General features: G+C 43.3%; 2 protein-coding genes across 2 annotated transcripts in view; one reads left to right on the top strand and one right to left on the bottom strand.

The window, feature by feature from the left end:
• Positions 1-369: 369 nt before the first annotated feature.
• On the bottom strand, positions 370-7,324 carry NDUFS5 (NADH:ubiquinone oxidoreductase subunit S5). The gene is made up of 3 exons (XM_066372126.1): positions 7,175-7,324; positions 4,853-5,070; positions 370-598 (listed from the first exon to the last, which is right to left on the bottom strand). The coding sequence occupies exons 2-3, from the start codon at positions 5,066-5,068 to the stop codon at positions 494-496; spliced, it is 321 nt and encodes a 106-aa protein (XP_066228223.1). The 5' UTR covers positions 5,069-5,070; positions 7,175-7,324; the 3' UTR covers positions 370-493.
• Positions 7,325-9,781: 2,457 nt separating this feature from the next.
• The window catches only part of RHBDL2 (rhomboid like 2), a 116,176-nt gene continuing 107,620 nt past the window's right edge, over positions 9,782-18,337 (top strand). Inside the window, exon 1 of the mRNA XM_066375935.1 lies at positions 9,782-9,885. The gene's annotated coding sequence lies outside the window, so the exon portion shown is untranslated. The remainder of the gene's footprint in view (positions 9,886-18,337) is intronic.

Here is an 18,337-nt window from a genome sequence, read left to right as displayed (position 1 = left end):
CCTGGCGTGCAGGAGTCCCAGGTTCGATTCCCAGCCAGGGCACACAGGAGAAGCGCCCATCTGCTTCTCCACCCCTCCCCCTCTCCTTCCTCTCTGTCTCTCTCTTCCCCTCCTGCAGCCAAGGTTCCATTGGAGCAAAGATGGCCCGGGCACTGAGGATGGCTCTGTGGCCTCTGCCTCAGGCGCTAGAATGGCTCTGGATGCGACAGAGCGACGCCCCAGAGGGGCAGAGCATCGCCCCCTGGTGGGCGTGCCGGTTGGATCCCGGTTGGGCGCATGCGGGAGTCTGTCTGACTGCCTCCCCGTTTCCAGCTTCAGAAAAATGAAAAAAAAAAAAGAAAAGTATGATCCCAGAGAAAACAGAACAAATGGAATGGACTAATCCTTTATTGTTAGACACTTTCACAAAGAGGTCATCAGTACATAAGCTTTTCAGTGGAGAAGAACAAACATGAAAACCAGCCTCCAGCCAACATCAGCTGCTCTGCTCAGCTCAGGGTCTCGGCTCCTCCTTGCCCAAGTGGTGGGGTGGAGGTGTGTACTTCCCCTCCTTTATTAGCTTATCCCGCTGCCGCATGATGGCACTCAGACGTTTCATCTGTCAAAGGAAAAAGGTATTTAAAACTAGGGGGAGGGAAATATGCACCAGAAAGTGAGGGCTGGAGAAACTGAAGGAAAATTGGTTTCATTTCTGAACTAAAGAAGCTTTTCATCCCCCAGGTTCTCTGAGATAAAACTAGTCTTAAAAAACAAAACAAAACAAAAAAAACTAAATTGAAATCATTTCCTGAGCTTTTAACAAACCAACCTCTGGTATATATAATAATATATCCTTGAAAATTAATAGCTAAAATGTTCCTATTATATGTAGGAATACAGATATTTACAAAAATAGTAACAAAAACATACAGATCAAACACCGTTAAACATACTCGTGCATACTACAATCTTTTAAAATATTAAAAGCTGAGATCATCTCATAGCTTATATATTTCTGACCTCACAATGTAAAGGGCACTGCTGCTGGTAACTGTTCACTGGGTATGAACGAAGCAGAAAACAGCCAATATAGCAACATAAGGTCTCTTCTTACCACACTAAAATTAAGAACTGGCATATACTCAGCTACATAGCAAGAGCCATACTTGACATGGATTCTGTGACACAGAAAATACTAATCATGATTGCATTATTTATCTGCTCAGAACTCAATGGCTTCCCATCTTACTGAGAGAAAAAATTGAATCCTTCCTTTTAATGACTTACAAGCCTACCTCTCTGACTGTCTTTTAACACCCTTCCTCTAGTTCTCTCTGATCCAGCTTAATGACTTTCTTCCCTCGTACTCACTTTCTCTAAGTCTCTGCTCCTATATCTTCTGTTGCTGAACTCTTCTCTGAACACTCTATTTATTTTTAAGTGAGAGGAAGGGAGACAGAGATTCCCACATGAACCCTTACCGGGATTCACCCAGCAACCCCCGTATGGGGCCATACTCAAATCAACCCAGCTATCCTCAGCCTCTGAGGCTGATGCTCAAACCAAATGAGCCACTGGCTGCGAGAGAGGAAGAGAGACAGAAGGGGGAGAAGGAAGGCGAGAAAAGCAGATGGTCGCTTCTCAGGTGTGCCCTGACTGGGAACTGAACCCAAGACGTCCACATAGTGGGCCAATGTACCATCCACTGAACAAACTGGCCAGGGCATCCTGAACACCCTATTCAAAAAACATCCAAATAGCTCCCATGTCCAGTGCTTTCTATCCTTTTCCTGCTTACTTATCTCATTGTACTTATCAACTCTTTGCACACTATTTTTTAACATGTTTGTTAATTTTCTGTTCCTCTCCCACCATATAAGCACCATTAGGACAGGGACTTTTTGCTTACTGCTATATTCTTAGTGCCTAGAATAGTTCTCCCCCCCCCCCCCCCCCAGAATCAAAGGCCTTCACCAGTCTTTTTTTTTTTTTTTTTTTTACAGAGACAGAGAGATAGTCAGAGAGAGGGACAGACAGAGACAGAGAGACAGGAACGGAGAGAGATGAGAAGCATCAATCATTAGTTTTTCGTTGCGCATTGCGACACCTTAGTTGTTCATTTACTGCTTTCTCATATGTGCCTTGACTGCGGGCCTTCAGCAGACAGAGTAACCCCTTGCTTAAGCCAGCAATCTTGGGTCCAAGCTGGTGAGCTTTTGCTCAAACCAGATGAGCCCGCACTCAAGCTGGTGACCTCGGGGTCTTGAACCTGGGTCCTTGGCATCCCAGTCTGACGCTCTATCCACTGCGCCACCGCCTGGTCAGGCTAGAATAGTCCTTTTTTATTTTTATTTATTCATTTTAGAGGAGAGAGAGAGAGATAGAGAAAGGGGGGAGGAGCAGGAAGCATCAACTCCCATATGTGCCTTGACCAGGCAGGTCCAGGGTTTTGAACCGGCGACCTCAGCATTCCAGGTCGACGCTTTATCCACTGCGCCACCACAGGTCAGGCTAGAATAGTTCTTGATAAAATAGATGATGCAATATTTTTTTAGTGAATGACTTAAGTTTTCACAAAAACAGGACGAGTATGTATATTCAGTTAAACATTCCATTAACTTTAAAGAATAAGGATTAATTTCAGTAGAAAAACTCTAGGTAACCTAAATACTGACATAAACGCTAACAATTTTTAAAAAACTGCATTCTTAACATTTCTGAATGAAAGAGTTTCCCAATGGAGGACTAGTCATGGTTGAGTTATTACACCACCACAGATTAAATCTTTCTCTGAACAAGAGCCAATCACCACTTAGTGTTGTGGATATAATAAGCACAGGCTCTGGAACCAGCATTGCCAGGTTCAAATCCCAGTTATACCCCTTACTAGTTACATGAACTAGTAAGACAATGTCCTTAATTTTTCCTTGCTTCAAGTTTTTAATTGTATAGTGGGAGAAATCATAGTAAAGTATCTCACACGATTGTTGTGAGAAATAAATGTATTACATGCTATGCACTTAGAACAGTGCTTGATTCTAATCACTAGCTTCCTCACTTAGGGGGAAGTATCTAGTCATTTAGAGCAGTGATTTTCAACCTTTGTTTCTCACGCACTGATAAACTAATTACTAAAGGAAAAAGGGCCCTGACCTCTTCTTCCTTAGTAACTAATTTATTTGTGCCATGAGATAAAAATGGTTGTATTTAGTCAGGGGCACTGACCTTAGTAATTAGTGTGTGTTTGTGCCATGAAAAAAAAAGGTTGAAAATCACTGATTTAGAGTAACCTCTAAAACAGTAACATGTCTATTCATACATTCACAGGATGAGGAAATAACCTTGGGGCAACTCTAATAATTCCAGATAAAAAAACCAAGACAAAGAAGTGACTTGCAGAAGTCACAAAACTAGTGATGGCAGAACTGTATCAAAACCCAGATCTCCTAACTCCCAAGTCAATGTTCCTTCCACCTCACCACACTGTCTCCTCTTGGTATAAATTCTCCATGAGTGAAAGTCTTAATCTAGAAAGGAATAATGAGGGCTCACAGAAGAGAAGACATGTTGTGAAGTAACTAGCTGGTAGGTGGCCAAACATGACCCACTCATTGTCCTATAATATATACTACTATAATATTACTCAATGATCAATATTCATGCAGAGATCAGTACAAAATGATGACCTGATACATTCTCATTCTCTCCAAGTTTGGCTTCACTTTAACCAAATGTTTACAGTAGATGTTAAAAGAAAATTTAAATTCAATACAGATAACTCTGTGATAAATTTAACTGAAAATCTAAATTGTCTCCCTGAACTCCAAGACATTAACGAACTATAGAAATGATCCCTGAAAGTCTTACCAAGAAATTAAGAGTAATAAAAACATTTCTATTTGTTATATATCTCAAGCACAGAAATAGGCAAAACAATAGCCCACACCCAAAGGTTTCTTCTCTAAGGTAGAATAGGACCCTATGTTAGGCAACTCACTCAACTCTTCAGGACAGAGCCATGTGTTAACACCCTCCCCCCCCCCTGCAGTTTTGATTAGGCTCACTTAAAGCAATCTCATTAACACTTCCATTTCTCCCAGAGTAGAAATGAATCAGAGATTGTTATATAAGGCACAATGAAATAGCCCTACAGGGCTTTAACCTATTCTCCAGTGAGGATTCAATGAATTTGAAAGACTTGACCCAAGAGTTTCAGAAACATTCAAGACGAGCTGATCTTTGCTTTATGGCCTACTAAAAAAAATAGAAACTGACACAGACATGTAATTTTTAACCTGACAGCTACAGCAAAGTTCAATACTAAGGAAAATCTGTGAGAAGATGAGGAAGAACACTGAGAAACAGGTCCTCCTCTGAGCCGGAATTTAATTTCCTTGACATGGTACTGAAGTAGAGGTGTTTTACCACAAAAGTCTTGCCAGTTCACATTGGACAAGTCACTACTCAATGACCAATTAAAAACACTAAAACGGCCCTGGCTGGTTGGCTCAGTGGATAGAGCATCGGCCCAGTGTGCGGAGGTTCTGGGTTTGATCCCTGGTCAGGGAACACATGAAAAGTGACCATCCGCTTCTCTTCCCCTGCCTCTCCCCCTTCTGTCTCTTCCTCTCTCACAACCAGTGGCTCAACTGGCTCAAGTGTTGGCTTCAGGCACTAAAAACAGCTCAGTTAATTTGAGTATCAGTCCAGATGGGGTTGCCAGGTGGATCCCAGTCAAGGCCTACGTGGAAGTCTGTCTATCTCCCCTCCTCTCATTAAAAACAAAACAAAAACAAAAACAAAAAAAAACACTGAAAAGTTGCCCCAAAGAAATAAGGAAGTAACTCAGCTCCCATATCCATCATTTCCTCACCGTTTTCTGCCGAAGCATACATTCTACGAAATCATCATATTCTAGCTTGCACTCTTTCTCTGCGCGGATACCACCAATTCCATGTGCACACTCTATCCACTCCTTTTCAAAAGCATGGCACCGAGATGGAATCCTGTGAGGTTGCTCAGCACTTTGGATTGTCATCCAGCGGTCTAAGTCAATGCCCAGCCTTTTCTGTATATCTAAGAAAGGCATGGCTGAAATGGAAGAAAAAAAAATAATGTCATAGAAGTACATCAAAAGAAATTTCTAAGAAAAATTAGATTATTATGATAGTCCTCCAGAAAGATATGTTACACCTTTCTCCCAATTTCTTCTCACCAAACTTTTTCATTAGATTCTCCCAGTTTATGGGAGATGAACAATTTCTGTGCTTTCACAACACCCAAGGAAAAGAGTAGAACTAAAAAGCAATGTATAAAAATTCTCTCTGTATTGATAAGTTATTTTTATCAAAAGTCAAAAAGGTAGACCCTGGCCAATTGGCTCAACGGTAGAGCATTGCCCAGTGTGTGGATGTCCTGGGTTCAACTCTCAGTCAGGGCACACAGGAGAAGCGACCATTTGCTTCTCCACCCCTTCTTACAGCCTGGCTCAATTGGTTAGAGCACATCAGCCCTAGGCGCTGAGGATGGCTCCCTGGAGCCTCAGCCTCAGTTGCTAAAAATGGCTCAATTGTGAGCATGGCCCTAGGTAGGCAGGGGACTGGCCCCAGACCAGGCTCGCTGAGTGTATCCCAGTCATGGCACAGGCAGTAATCTGTTTATCTCCCCTCCTCTCTCACCTAGAAGAGAAGAAAAAAAAAACCAACTTTTTTTTTAAAGCATTTGTTTTGACTTAATAATCCCAATTTTCTGAGACAGGGCTGAAGAAATTACTAAAAAGAACAAAAAACGCATAAGCACAGAAACATTTCTTTACATATTTCTATGCATATCAACTTAGATGACACCTCCACTGAGAAGCCATCTTGAAACAGAAGTCCCTCCTTTCTGTTAGCACATCTTTCTCAACTTCCCATGGGAGTACTTTGCACGCCATTATAATGAACTATTACTTGAATGTCTTTGCTATTAAACAATAAATGCAGGCGGGTAGGGACCAGGTAAAGGGATTCAGTAGCATACTGCTCACAAAAATTATGGGATATTTCAAAATGAATATGAAGCGAAAAAAAAAAAGCATAATTTTTTTTGTTGTTAAACAAGAACATCGGAAAGGCAAACGACAACTCAAAGAAAATTGATTATGCAAATGAGATGCAAAGTCAACTTTTATTTCACTGGTGAAAATGCACGATACATAAAGGCTGAAAGTACTGAAGTACCTGCACAGTCCCTGATCCTCTAATTTTTGTGAGCAGTGTAGCATGTTAAAAAAAAGGTTAATTTCAAACAACTTAAATGGATAATTAAATCCAGTACCTACTTAATAGAACATAACAGATATTCGAAAAAAAAGTTTAATATACAAGGGACATACTTTTAATGTCAACTAAAGGAAAATAATACAATATGCCCAAGAAACACTGTCTGCAAAAGAAAACGGGAAGGAAGCACATACTCAAAAAGGGGGCAATAGAGTTATGTATGAATGACAGACTTACAAGTGAATTTAATTTTTAGATTTTCTACCCATTCATTCTTTAAGTCATTTACTGCATAATAACGTTCCAGGCACTAGAATGGAGGTGGGGGGAAGGGAGAAACAGCTGCAACGCAAATACTAGAATACAGAATTACAGCGAATTGGGAACCCAAAGGAAGGAACACGACAGGGTTAACAGCTCAGAGGAAGCACCCATTCTGCCCGGGAAACTTGACAATCCTCTTTAGCACAGGTTAAATTTGCCAAGTGAAAGTCAGTGAACAGAGTACTCCAGCAGGGCACAGTGCGAGCTAGAGCGGAGCTGCTGGGCTGGTTTGGGGACGCCGAAGACCCAGACTCGGCTGGAGCCCGGAGATCACGTCGGGAGGAATGAAATGAGGTGAAGCGGTGGGCAGGACCGCAATCACGCAGAGCCGTGAAAGCCGGGAAAAGAAGCGTGGGCTTCAGGGCAAGGAACAGACGGTCAAGGCATCAGTCTGGCAGAAATCTCGGCCTGTAAGGAAAACCGCGAGAGGTGCAGGCTACAGGCTCCGGTGACATTGGCTGTGTGGGCGAAGGGGCCTGGGAAAGCGGAAAACACGCCGAGTGAGGGCCGGAGAGAACGGACTCTCAGCAAGCCAAGAGATTTGTTAAGGAAATCTCGGAAGGAAGTTCCTTAGGTTAAATTACCCCGCGGACAAAAGCAAGCCCTACCGTCCTGCGGCGATGCCCTTGTCCCCTCAGGGGCGGCGACTACCAGAGATACACCGTCTAAGGCCTGCCGCAAAGGAAGCCCGCAGCGCGACGCTTGCAGCGCGACGCCGGGAGTAGACTCTTCCTTCCGCCGTCTTGCCCTGGAAACCATAGGAACCAAACCTATCGGTCTGCGCCTGCGCGACTATGTGCGTTGATTTCTGGAGGTGTTGAACGTGGATGAATTTATCTTTCCCAGGGAGGTGCGTTTAGCATTCACGTTTCAGCTGCCTCCTGGACTGTGTCAAGCACTTTCACGACAGCTTTAATTAGTAAGGGACTTGACCAAGGCCACAGGAGAGAAAAAAAAGAATATCCTTTCCGCCACTCCAAGAGTGGGTAAGCTCAGGGACTGGGAAAGTTTCTTACTTTCACTTAATCTGTTTCCTAAAATTAAGATTAAAATATTATTTTAAAAGAAAATAATACCTGTAGTACCTATAGTGCAGGGCTGCTTTGGGATTAAATAAGTTATGTGTAAAGCACTGAAGCTATTCTTGGAACGTTGAAAGCATTCTAAGGTAATCGCAGTTATTTGGTGTCTCAGCTTCTAAAATTGGCGGATTCTGGAATGCTGACAAAGACCATGACTTTCTGTTTCAGAACTTCCAGGAGCTCCCTTTGAGTAGAGCAGGGCCTCCAAAGTGGTGTGAATGTGTAGGTACCATAGGGTGTGTGTGATATGATACACTGCGGGTGTGGGAAGAAAATACAAGAAAAAAAGATTATGTGTGTGTGTGTGTGTGTGTGTGTGTGTGTGTGTGTGAGAGAGAGAGAGAGAGAGAGAGAGAGAGGGAGGGAGGGAGAGAGAGAGAGAGAGAAGACAGGGACAGACAGACAGGAAGGGAGAGAGATGAGAAGCATCAACTCAGTTGCAGCACCTTGTTTATTGATTTTCTCATATGTGCCTTCTGGGGGATGGGGGGACACTCCAGCCGAGCCAGTGACCCCCTTGCTCAAGCCAGCAACCAGAGAGTCATTATCTATGATCCCACACTCAGGGACCCAGAGCTGAAGCTGGCCACTTGTGGTTTTAAACCTGGGTCCTCAGTGCCCCATGCTGATGCTTTATCCACTGAGCATAGTCAGGCATGAGAATATTTGTTTAATCTTTTTTAAATTTCAGGGGTTTTTTGGGTGTGTGTGTGTAAATATTTATAAAATATATAACATCACTGCAGTGGTACCTATGCATAACTTGTCAATAAATATTTATTTGGGGTTTGGGTTTAAATTTTCTTTTCTTTTCAAGTGATGTGTTCTCAAACATTTAGGCCAGTCCAGCCTTCCAACCTTCCCAGCCTCATTGTCCAAAATCCCCTGCCTAATGCTCCAACCAAGAGCTTGTTTCAGTGTATTCCAGGAAAAGTCTGCCATCCAGTCTCTTTGATTTTTTTAATCCTTTCCCCAGGAATGAACACCATTTCCACCCGATCTCCATTTTTATTCATTTTAGAGAGGGGAGAGAAAGAGAGAAGGGGAAAGGAGCAGGAAGCATCAACTCCCATATGTGCCTTGACCAGGCATGCCCAGGGTTTCGAACTGGTGACCTAAGCATTCAGGTTGACGCTTTATCCACTGTGTCACCACGGGTCAGGCCCATCTCCATTTTTACATGCCAAATTCCTGATCTGCTTCAGGACTTTTGCATTAGTTTTTTTCCACGAAAGGAGTTAAATATCCCTAAGCCCCAGGATCGCACACTCTGGAGAGAATTCCTAAGGTCCCATAATTTACTGGTCTTATTCAAGCATTCCTATTCTCCCCCCCTCTCCCATCAGATGAAAGTTTCAGTTCATCTAGAATTTCCTGAGCAGCTAAATGCATGTCCAGCAGAAGACTGGGGACTTACAGAATTGTTAACTCATGGCCTTTGCCCACAAAATATTATAAGTAGCAAGGTATTGATCACCACCACCCTTTGTACTTCTTTGAAACATGTTCTTGTTATGTTGGGGATATCACCTTCTTAGCCATTCAGACAGGAAACTGAAGTTGTAATTTGCCTTCTCATCTTTCATTGAATATTTAATTCCTGCTCAAGTTCTCTCAAATATTCTTTCCACAGGCTTCCAATTTATTTCTTCCTTTCTTCCCAGCTCCTCACTTTAGTCTCTTTTGCACTGACTAACCTTCCTAAAGCACTAATTTAATTGTATCACTCCTCATACCAGGCAGGATAGGTAAGTATATACAAAGATGAACAACTCAGATACCTCCAAGGCCAAACAGAGCTCACTATAAGGAAATGAAAACAAAAGCACCATGATAAATGGCAACTGGTACGGGGCCTCAGTTTGACTAATGGAAGGAGTGTTGGGGCGTATGACACTGGAGAGCATAGCTCTGCGGTCTAAAGGCGGCAGCAGCTACTCAGTTCCATCCTATTACTGTTGAGAGAATCGGGGCCCCAAATTGTCAAATCTTTGTATTTTTCTTTTTTTTTTTTTTTTTTTGAGAGATTTTTTTTTTTTAATTTTTTTTTTAATTCATTTTAGAGAGGAGAGAGAGAGACAGAATGGGAGAGAGAGAGGAGAGAGAGACAGAGGGAGAAGGTGGGGAGGAGCTGGAAGCATCAACTCCCATATGTGCCTTGACCAGGCAAGCCCAGGGTTTCGAACCAGCGACCTCAGCATTTCCAGGTCGGCGCTTTATCCACTGCGCCACCACAGGTCAGGCTGTATTTTTCAAAAGAAGTCAAATCTTTTGTTACTGTTTCATGTAAAACTTCTCACTTCAAAAATGTGGGGCAACTATTTATTTATTGTATTTTTCCTAAGTGTGAAGGGGGGGGGACAGACTCCCGTATGTGCCCGACAGATCCACCTGGCATGCCCACCAGGGGGCGATGCTCAGCCCATCTGGGGTGTTGCTCCACTGCAACTGGAGCCATTCTAGCACCTGTGGGGGAGGCCATGGAGCCATCCTCAGTGCCCAGGCCAACTTTGCTCTAATGGAGCCTTGGCTGCATGAGGGGAAGAGAGAGAGAGGGAGAAAGGAGAGGGGGAAGGGTAGAGAAGCAGATGGGCGCTTCTCCTGTGTGCCCTGACTAGGAATCGAACCTGGGACTTTCACTTGCTGGACCGATGCTCTACCCCTGAGTCAACCAGCCAGGGTGGCAGCTACCATATTTTTCGCTCCATAAGACACACCTAGGGTTTTAAGGAGGAAAATAAAAACAAAATATTCTGAACCAAATGGTGTGTTAAAATATTTAATAAAATACCGTATTTTTCGCTCTGTAAGACGCACAAGCATTTCCCCCTCCACTTTTGGGGGGGTTAAAGTGCATCTTATGGAGCAAAAAATATGGTAACTTTTTAAAAAGTGCTGGCCAGCCTGGCCTGTGGTGGTACAGTGGATAAAGCATAGACTCACAGTGCTGAGGTCACCGATTCAAAACCCTGGACATGCCAGGTCAAGGCACATTGGATAAGTATCCAGTTGATGGTTTCTGCCCCTCCCCCACACCTTTTTTTCTTTCTCTCCACCCCCCGAAATCAATAAATAAAATCTTTAAAAAAAAAGTGCTGGCCAAACAAAACCCACACTGGAAATGGTCTTTGTGCTGCCAAATTTCAACCCTTGTATGGAGGGCCAAGTGGAGGTGGGGAAAGCAGTTTACTTTGATGGCTTCTTTTTTTACAGAGACAGAGTCAGAGAGAGGGATAGACAGGGACAGACAGGACAGAGAGATGAGAAACAAGAAGCATCAATCATTAGTTTTTTGTTGCGCATTGTGACACCTTAATTATTCATTGATTGCCTTCTCATTCGTGCCTTGACCGCGGGCCTTCAGCAGACCGAGTAACCCCTTGCTCGAGCCAGCGACCTTGGGCTCAAGCTGGTGAGCTTTTGCTCAAACCAGATGAGCCCTCGCTCAAGCTGGCGACCTCGGGGTCTTGAACCTGGGTCTTCCACATCCCAGTCCGATGCTCTATCCACTGCGCCAACGCCTGGTCAGGCAAACCTTGATGGCTTTTTACACCCAGCCTTGCTCCCTTCTTACTCTTATTGTTTGGGTTACTTTTCCAAAACTCAGATCTGATCATTCAAAAAATACTTTACAAGCTTTTTTGTGTGTGTATCTTTCTGAAGCTGGAAAGGGGGAGGCAGTCAGACAGACTCCCACATGCGCCCGACCGGGATCCACCCGGCACGCCCACCAGGGGGCGATGCTCTGCCCATCTGGGGCATTGCTCTGTTGCGACCAGAGCCACTCTAGCGCCTGAGGCAGAGGCCATAGAGCCATCCCCAGTGCCCAGGCTAACTTTGCTCCAATGGAGCCTTGGCTGTGGGAGGGGAAGAGAGAGACAGAGAGGAAGGAGAGGGGGAGGGGTGGAGAAGCAGATGGGCGTTTCTCCTGTGTGCCCTGGCCGGGAATCGAACCCGGGACTTCCGCACGCCAGGCCGACGCTCTACCACTGAGCCAACCGGCCAGGGCCACTTTACAAGCTTTTATCACATGGCATAGCTCTTGTTGAGTTCTGGGGATGAAGACACGGATCGCTGTGGCAACTGATAAAACAGAAAGGTGAACAAGACAAGGGAGAACACAAAGAAGCGGATCATTCATACTGCTTGGGCTGTGTTTGAGGTGTCAGTGTATCTAAGAAAAAGTCCAGCCTGACCAGGCAGGCAGTTGTGCAGTGGATAGAGCATCGGACTGGAACACAGAGGACCCAGGTTCAAGATCCCGAGCTCGCTGGCTTGAGCAGCACAGGCTCATCTGGTTTGAGCAAGGCTCACTAGCTTGAGCCCAAGGTCGCTGGCTTGAGCAAGGGGTCACTCGCTCTGCTGTAGCCCCTAGGTCAAGGCACATATGAGAAAGGAATCAATGAACAACTAAGGTGCCGCAATGAAGAATTGATGCTTCTAACATCTTTTTCCCTCCCTGTCTGTCCCTGTCCCTCTATCACACACAAAAAAGAGAAGGTTCAAATTCTTGAGCTTGGCATTCAGTACCCTTCATGATGTGATTTCTTCCCATTTCTAAATTCTCAGATCCCATTCTTTACCAGCTCTTACTCAACCTTCTGTTCTCAGTCACCCAGATTTTTTCTCATGCTTCCAAACTGTTAGAAACAGGTTCTGTCTGTAATGATCCCACCTGTTCACTACCTCCCTAGGCTTCTCCCAGGTTAAAGTCTAATCCATTCAGACTAAGTATCACGCCATTTTCTGGTGAAGGGTCCCCAAATTCCTCATGCATTTACTAGGTTCTTCTTGAGGTCCCGGCAGCTCTTTCAGCTTGTTATAGGTATTGTTAACTGTCCATACGCCGACCCCGTCCACGGGACCGTGCACATAGACGTGTCACTACGGGCGCAAAAAATGGCGGTGATAGGTCGTCTTCTACCGCAAACGTCGAGAAACTACAATCCCCAGAAACCCCACACAAGGACTGAGCCTGCGTTGTTGCTACAGTGACCAGAGGGCCTCTGGGGTTACGCACATTGTGCGTACGTCATAAATGATGTAGAACTATAAAGGGCTTGATGTAGCCCTTTTCTACTCCTAACCACCCTCCCCCACCCCCATTTGTCATTTCATTTTCTTGCTTTGTGGAAGTGTGATTTTACAACAAAATGAAAGGACTTGATGCGCAGAGAGCAAGCCTCAGCCCTCGCTTCCATTTTGTATTCGGGAAACCAAGACTCGGAGACTAGATGGAAGATGACCGGGCGTTCGCCGCGGCGATCTGTTCCTCCCAAATATAGCCTCGTTCCCATCTTCAAAGCGTAATTGAAAGCCCCCATTCCCACATTTTCAAAAACTGGCCTTAGCTGCTGGGTGACCACAGGCTGTTATCTGAAGTCCCCCTAAATCCCCCAGTGACAGGACTTCTGTCCTTGGCCTGCAGGACTTCCACATATTTACACACCTCTTAGTCATAATACAAGAAAAGCTTTAACTTCTTAACTACTTCTTTAACTCCTCCTACTCCATATATATATAAATAAATTTAGCACATCGGGAATTTTAGGCCTGTATCTGATACCTCTGCCAGAGTCTAATAAACTGGGTAGCCTGTGGATCCCAGAACATTCTGTAAAACGGTGAGTTTGGAAACTTAATCCCACCCTCACCCCCCAAGCCCCGGAATTGTAAAATAGAAGCAACAAAGCCAATAAAGCAAAGTAACCTGAAATAGAAAGTAATGAGTTCCAATGCCACTATAATGGAAACCAGTGACCATTTAAACTTTTAAAAAAATGTGTCGCCTGACCAGGCGGTGGCGCAGTGGATAGCGCATCAGACTGGGATGCAGAGGACCCAGGTTCAAGACCCCAAGGTCGCCAGCTTGAGCATGGGCTCATCTGGCTTGAGTAAAAAGTTCACCAGCTTGGACCCAAGGTCGCTGGCTCGAGCGAGGGGTTACTCCGTCTGCTGAAGGCCCATGGTCAAGGCACATATGAGAAAGCAATCAGTGAACAACTAAGGTGTCGCAACGAAAAACTGATGATTGATGCTTCTCATCTCTCTCCATTCCTGTCTGTCTGTCCCTGTCTATCCCTTTGACTCTCTCTGTTCGTTAAAAAAAAAAAAAAAAAGTGTGTCATTTGGGAGTGGAGAAAGTTAAGGTGAAGATACAACAGGAACAGGACCCACTGAAGCAAACTGAAGAGGAAGGCTGTGCCAGGCTCATGGTGATAGAGGTAACTATTATAGATGTTGGTAAACATTCCATCCCTAGAATTCAGCTCCCCTCATTTTGGTATGTGGAGCTGCCTCTTGACTTTGATTAGGCTTCCTAAGTGGTATGATTACATGAGGAAAACACACTGTTAAGGCCAATGGGCAGTCTACTACACCTGACACATTTCTCATCATAAATTAACACACTGGAGTCTGGTTTTATAAACAAATACAGCTTTATTAGTGAGTCAGCCTTCCTGAGTAATTAAACTACCTGGAGGGAACTTGCCAGGGCTGCTCAGTAGCCTTGCTCAGGAAATACCCTACTCTCTCTCTAGATGCACAGAACACTTACCAAAGCAAGTTTTATCATGTTTCTGCCCAAAGACTGTGAGCTTCTCTAGGATAAGGATTGCCTCTCTCTTACCCTGCCTGCAGAAACAACCTGCAGAAGGCTTAAAATTACTTGATCTGAGAGTTAAGGGAAAGAGTTTCAGGCAGTAAACTGATGACCAGAAAAGAACAGCCGTGTAATTCATGTAGTCACTCATCATTTAGGAACCAACACAGCTAGAATAGAGCTCAAGGTGCTACTAAGAGTTCAGTATAATAGAAGAGTTTATCATGTGGACACATCAGTGTATTATAGATCTTTAGAAAGGCATAAAATGAAGTACAGCACTGTGGAAGTAGTACTGCTCAGAAAGGTCTTCTTTATAATCCCATTTAGGCATGTAGTTACTCATTACCATTCTTTTTTCTTCAAACACTTAAATCATGGATTAACCTGTTTACTCGTTTGAATGCCCTGCTTCACAAGAATGTCAAGTGCCCCAAGAGCAGGGACCTTATCTGTCCAGCTCAGTGATATAGTCCTAGAGCCCAGAACAGTACTTGGCAAATAGTAGGTATATAATAAGGAATTATCAAATGAATAATTCTGCCGTGAGGAAAGGAGCAAAAAGACAATTGCCACTTAAGTAGGCATTTGTCAAGTGAGATGGGATTTAATTCCAGGCAGAGGAACAATAGAAGCACCATAAAAAATGATGCGCAAAGTTGGTCCTGAGAACAGAGAGGAAAAAAATTATTCATGCAGAAGCTAACCAGTGCTTTTAAGAACAGGTAATTTAAGAGAATCTAGAGCAGCAGCAGCTACAGAATTGAGGTAGATTGAGGGGCAAAGACAAACAAGCCAAGCCAAAAGAAAAAGAATCTTTGAAAGTGTCCCAATGGACCTGACCTCTGATGGCAGTGGATAAAGTGTCGACCTGGAATGTTGAGGTTGCTGGTTTGAAACCCTGGGCTTGCCTGGTCAAGGCACATACAGAAGTTGATGCTTCCTGCTCTTCCCCCACCTCTTCTCTCTCTCTTAAAATGAATCAAGTCTTAAAAAAAAAAAAAAAAAAAAGGAAGTGTGCCTATGGGAAGAGGGAAGTTGAAACTAGGAAAATTCTTCAGACAGGTAAGCCAGAGCCATGTTTAATCCTTCTTCCCAAGCAATGCACAGGCCCCGGTTATCTGACTAGACAGAGAGCTGTTAACTGGTTAACCTAGTCCTGCTTGGTCTTTGCCCTTCTGTCCTGTACTTACCCTGAATTAAGTTTCTCCCAAACGCTTCTGATTCCCACAGAATAAGGGCCAAAATCCTGGTAGTCAATGCCCTTCGTTATCTAGCCCCTACTACCTAGCTGCAGGCTCTTCCTAGGATCTACCCGATTTCTACTCTGGCTAAACAAGAATGTTATCTATGTACACCATGATTTCCCACCACATAGCTTCTGCTCATTCTAAATCACAATTACTACTTTTGCCTGAGCCCTATTCTATCCTTTGAAACCTATCTCCAACTCTACCTCCCCAAATGAAGCTTACTCAGAACCATCTCTTTCCCTCTGACCACTATTATACCATTCATGCAACACTTGGTAACTTTTGTCTTGCCTTATATACTCTATACCTTGCTAGACAGAGCTCACTTTTCAGGGGTCAAAATCGACTGACAAAATATTTGTTAATTTTATGTCAAGTACTGGGGACATAATACATAGACTAGGGTTACAGAACTTGTCAGACTTTTAAAATTTGATTTTAGAGAAAGAGAAACATCGATTTGTTGTTCCACTTATTCATTCATTGGTTGATTCTTATATATGTCCTGACCAAGGATTGAACCCACAACCTAGGCTATCGGACAACACTGTAACCAAATGAGCTATCCACTATTCGACCAGGGGGAACTTGTCAGGTTTTAAAACTCAAATACTGCCCTAACCTGTGGTGGCATAGTGGTAAAGGATCTTTGGTCGCTGGTCTGAAACCTCCGGCTTGCCCAATCAAAGCCCATACAAGAAGCAACTATGAGTTTATGCCTCCCGCTCCTCCCCCATACTTTTCTCTCCTCTAAAAAAAAAAAAAAAATGAAATCTTTTAAGAAAAAAACCCCTAAAATAACTGTCCTCCACAAATAAAGAAATCAGAAGACACCAATGATGCTTGCTGGATGACTGAGAAAAATACTCAAAGCCAATATTAACATGTCTTTCCTAACTTACCTCCCATTAACATGAAGGCATATTGGGTTAATAGCTTTCACTGATAAGCAAAAAGTACACAGGAAATTTCATGTCTAGAAATCGAGCATCAATCTACTGCTAAAAATCAGTTGAAGTCATTTCTTAAAAGCATAAAAAGGCTAAGTAGGTAATGAGGAATCACTGAACTAAAGTCTGGATGAGAACCCAGAGAGCCTAGACCTCAAAGCTGCTCTTTCCTTTAAGGTATTACTAATCTGGAAGAAGTCTGAGCTGCACTTTCAGAAGCCTCATGGACTGAAGGGTATAAAAATCAAAACCTAGGCTAGCTAAAGGTGGGAACACCCACCACAGACACTTTAAGCTGGGATTCCAAAGTATTAGTTTCAAGATACAGGTGAAACAAAAGTGTATCATCCTCAAAGAGAATCTGAGATCCTGTTCCGTAGCTTATGTCATCAGTTTGGCTTAAACTCTTACAAAAAAGAAAAAAGGTAGACCATCTTCACAGAGACCCAATACCTGGTTGTGGACTATCTGGATGGTCCAGGGAACCTCCAGCCTTCAGTCTGAATTAAGGAACTTTGGGAATAGTCCCAGGGACAGGCAACAAGAAATCCTTCCTAGGGGGTAGATGCCTCATCCTTGTCTTATTTCTATAGTTTTTCAGCTATACATACTGTCCAGATCACAGATAACTTGGCATAAAAAGAGACAAGACACTAAAACAACCAGTAAAAATGAGACCTATGAAGACTTCAGGTATTGAATTTTTAGACAAAGTTGTCACACCCTCCCCTCTAATTAAGTGCTAATTTATTTCAAGTGTGGTTTGGGGAGGGTAGCTAGTTTTTTCCTTAGGTAAACTTGTTCCTTTCCTCCTGAAGGTGTCAACCTTACCCAAGGTCCAATTAACTATAGCTATAGAAGACTGTAGCATTCTCTGAAGCTGTTTTCAAGGAAAGGATTGCCACGGCAACGGAGAAATCATTGTTCCTAAGAACAGTATTTAACAAACTATCTTTAAACCCATGCTATGTTCTGATAAACATGAAATTCTCACAACACACTTTTGTATCTAAAATTTCAAAATCAAAGCCCTGGCCAGTGGTGCAGAGGATAGTGTCACCCTGGAGCACTGAAGTCACTGGCTCAAGCCCTCATCAGGAAACATGAGAAGCAACCAATAGCACAACTAAGTGGAACAAGTTGATGCTTCTCTCTCCCCCTTCCTCTCTCAAAAATAAAATAAAATGTCAAAATTAAATAAAAGATTAAAATTAGTTATTCTAAGCCTCCCCCTCTTCAGTAGCATGCTCCCTGTCCCCATCCTTGAGAATCATTGCTTTGAAAAGTTCATTAGCTTTTTCTGTAACTCACTTTGGTAACCAGTTTTCATTTATAAGCGACGACTTTTTCATCACACCTCAAACTGAGGTGTAACTCCCCTAGGAATTAAATTACAGCATGTCTTCACCAACTCGGGCTCACACTGTTTCCATCTCTGGCGTTTCAGTGTGAAAGCAGCCAGATGGCAAACGAAGAGGTGTGGCAGTGTTCAAAGAAAACTTTACTGACAAAAACAGGCCACAGATTCACAAAATACAGATTCACTGAAAGGTATCACTGAACTCATTTGTTATTCATCTTTTATTGTTTTTCAAGCCAAACACTTAAAAGTACAAATTCTAATAATGTAAAATGTTGATGTTAACAAGGGGAGTTTCATACTGGAAAGTTGAGAATCACTGCTGCAGAAAGGAAGATTCTTGTCTTCAGAGCTGATGAAGACACCTACTGTAACATTTTCAAGTGCATATTCTATGTCCCAGGCTTTGCTTAATACTTCCTTGACATGGACTGTTTAATCTTACATTTGAAAATAAACCCAATGATGTACACAGTTAATCCTTATTTTATAAATAAGGAAACTATGGCTCAGAAAGTTCCA

The sequence above is a fragment of the Saccopteryx leptura genome, chromosome 3 (genome assembly GCF_036850995.1).
Source record: "Saccopteryx leptura isolate mSacLep1 chromosome 3, mSacLep1_pri_phased_curated, whole genome shotgun sequence".
Taxonomy (NCBI): Eukaryota; Metazoa; Chordata; class Mammalia; order Chiroptera; family Emballonuridae; genus Saccopteryx; species Saccopteryx leptura.
Note: the sequence above shows the minus strand (reverse complement) of the source record. Positions and strands in the feature narration are given on the sequence as shown.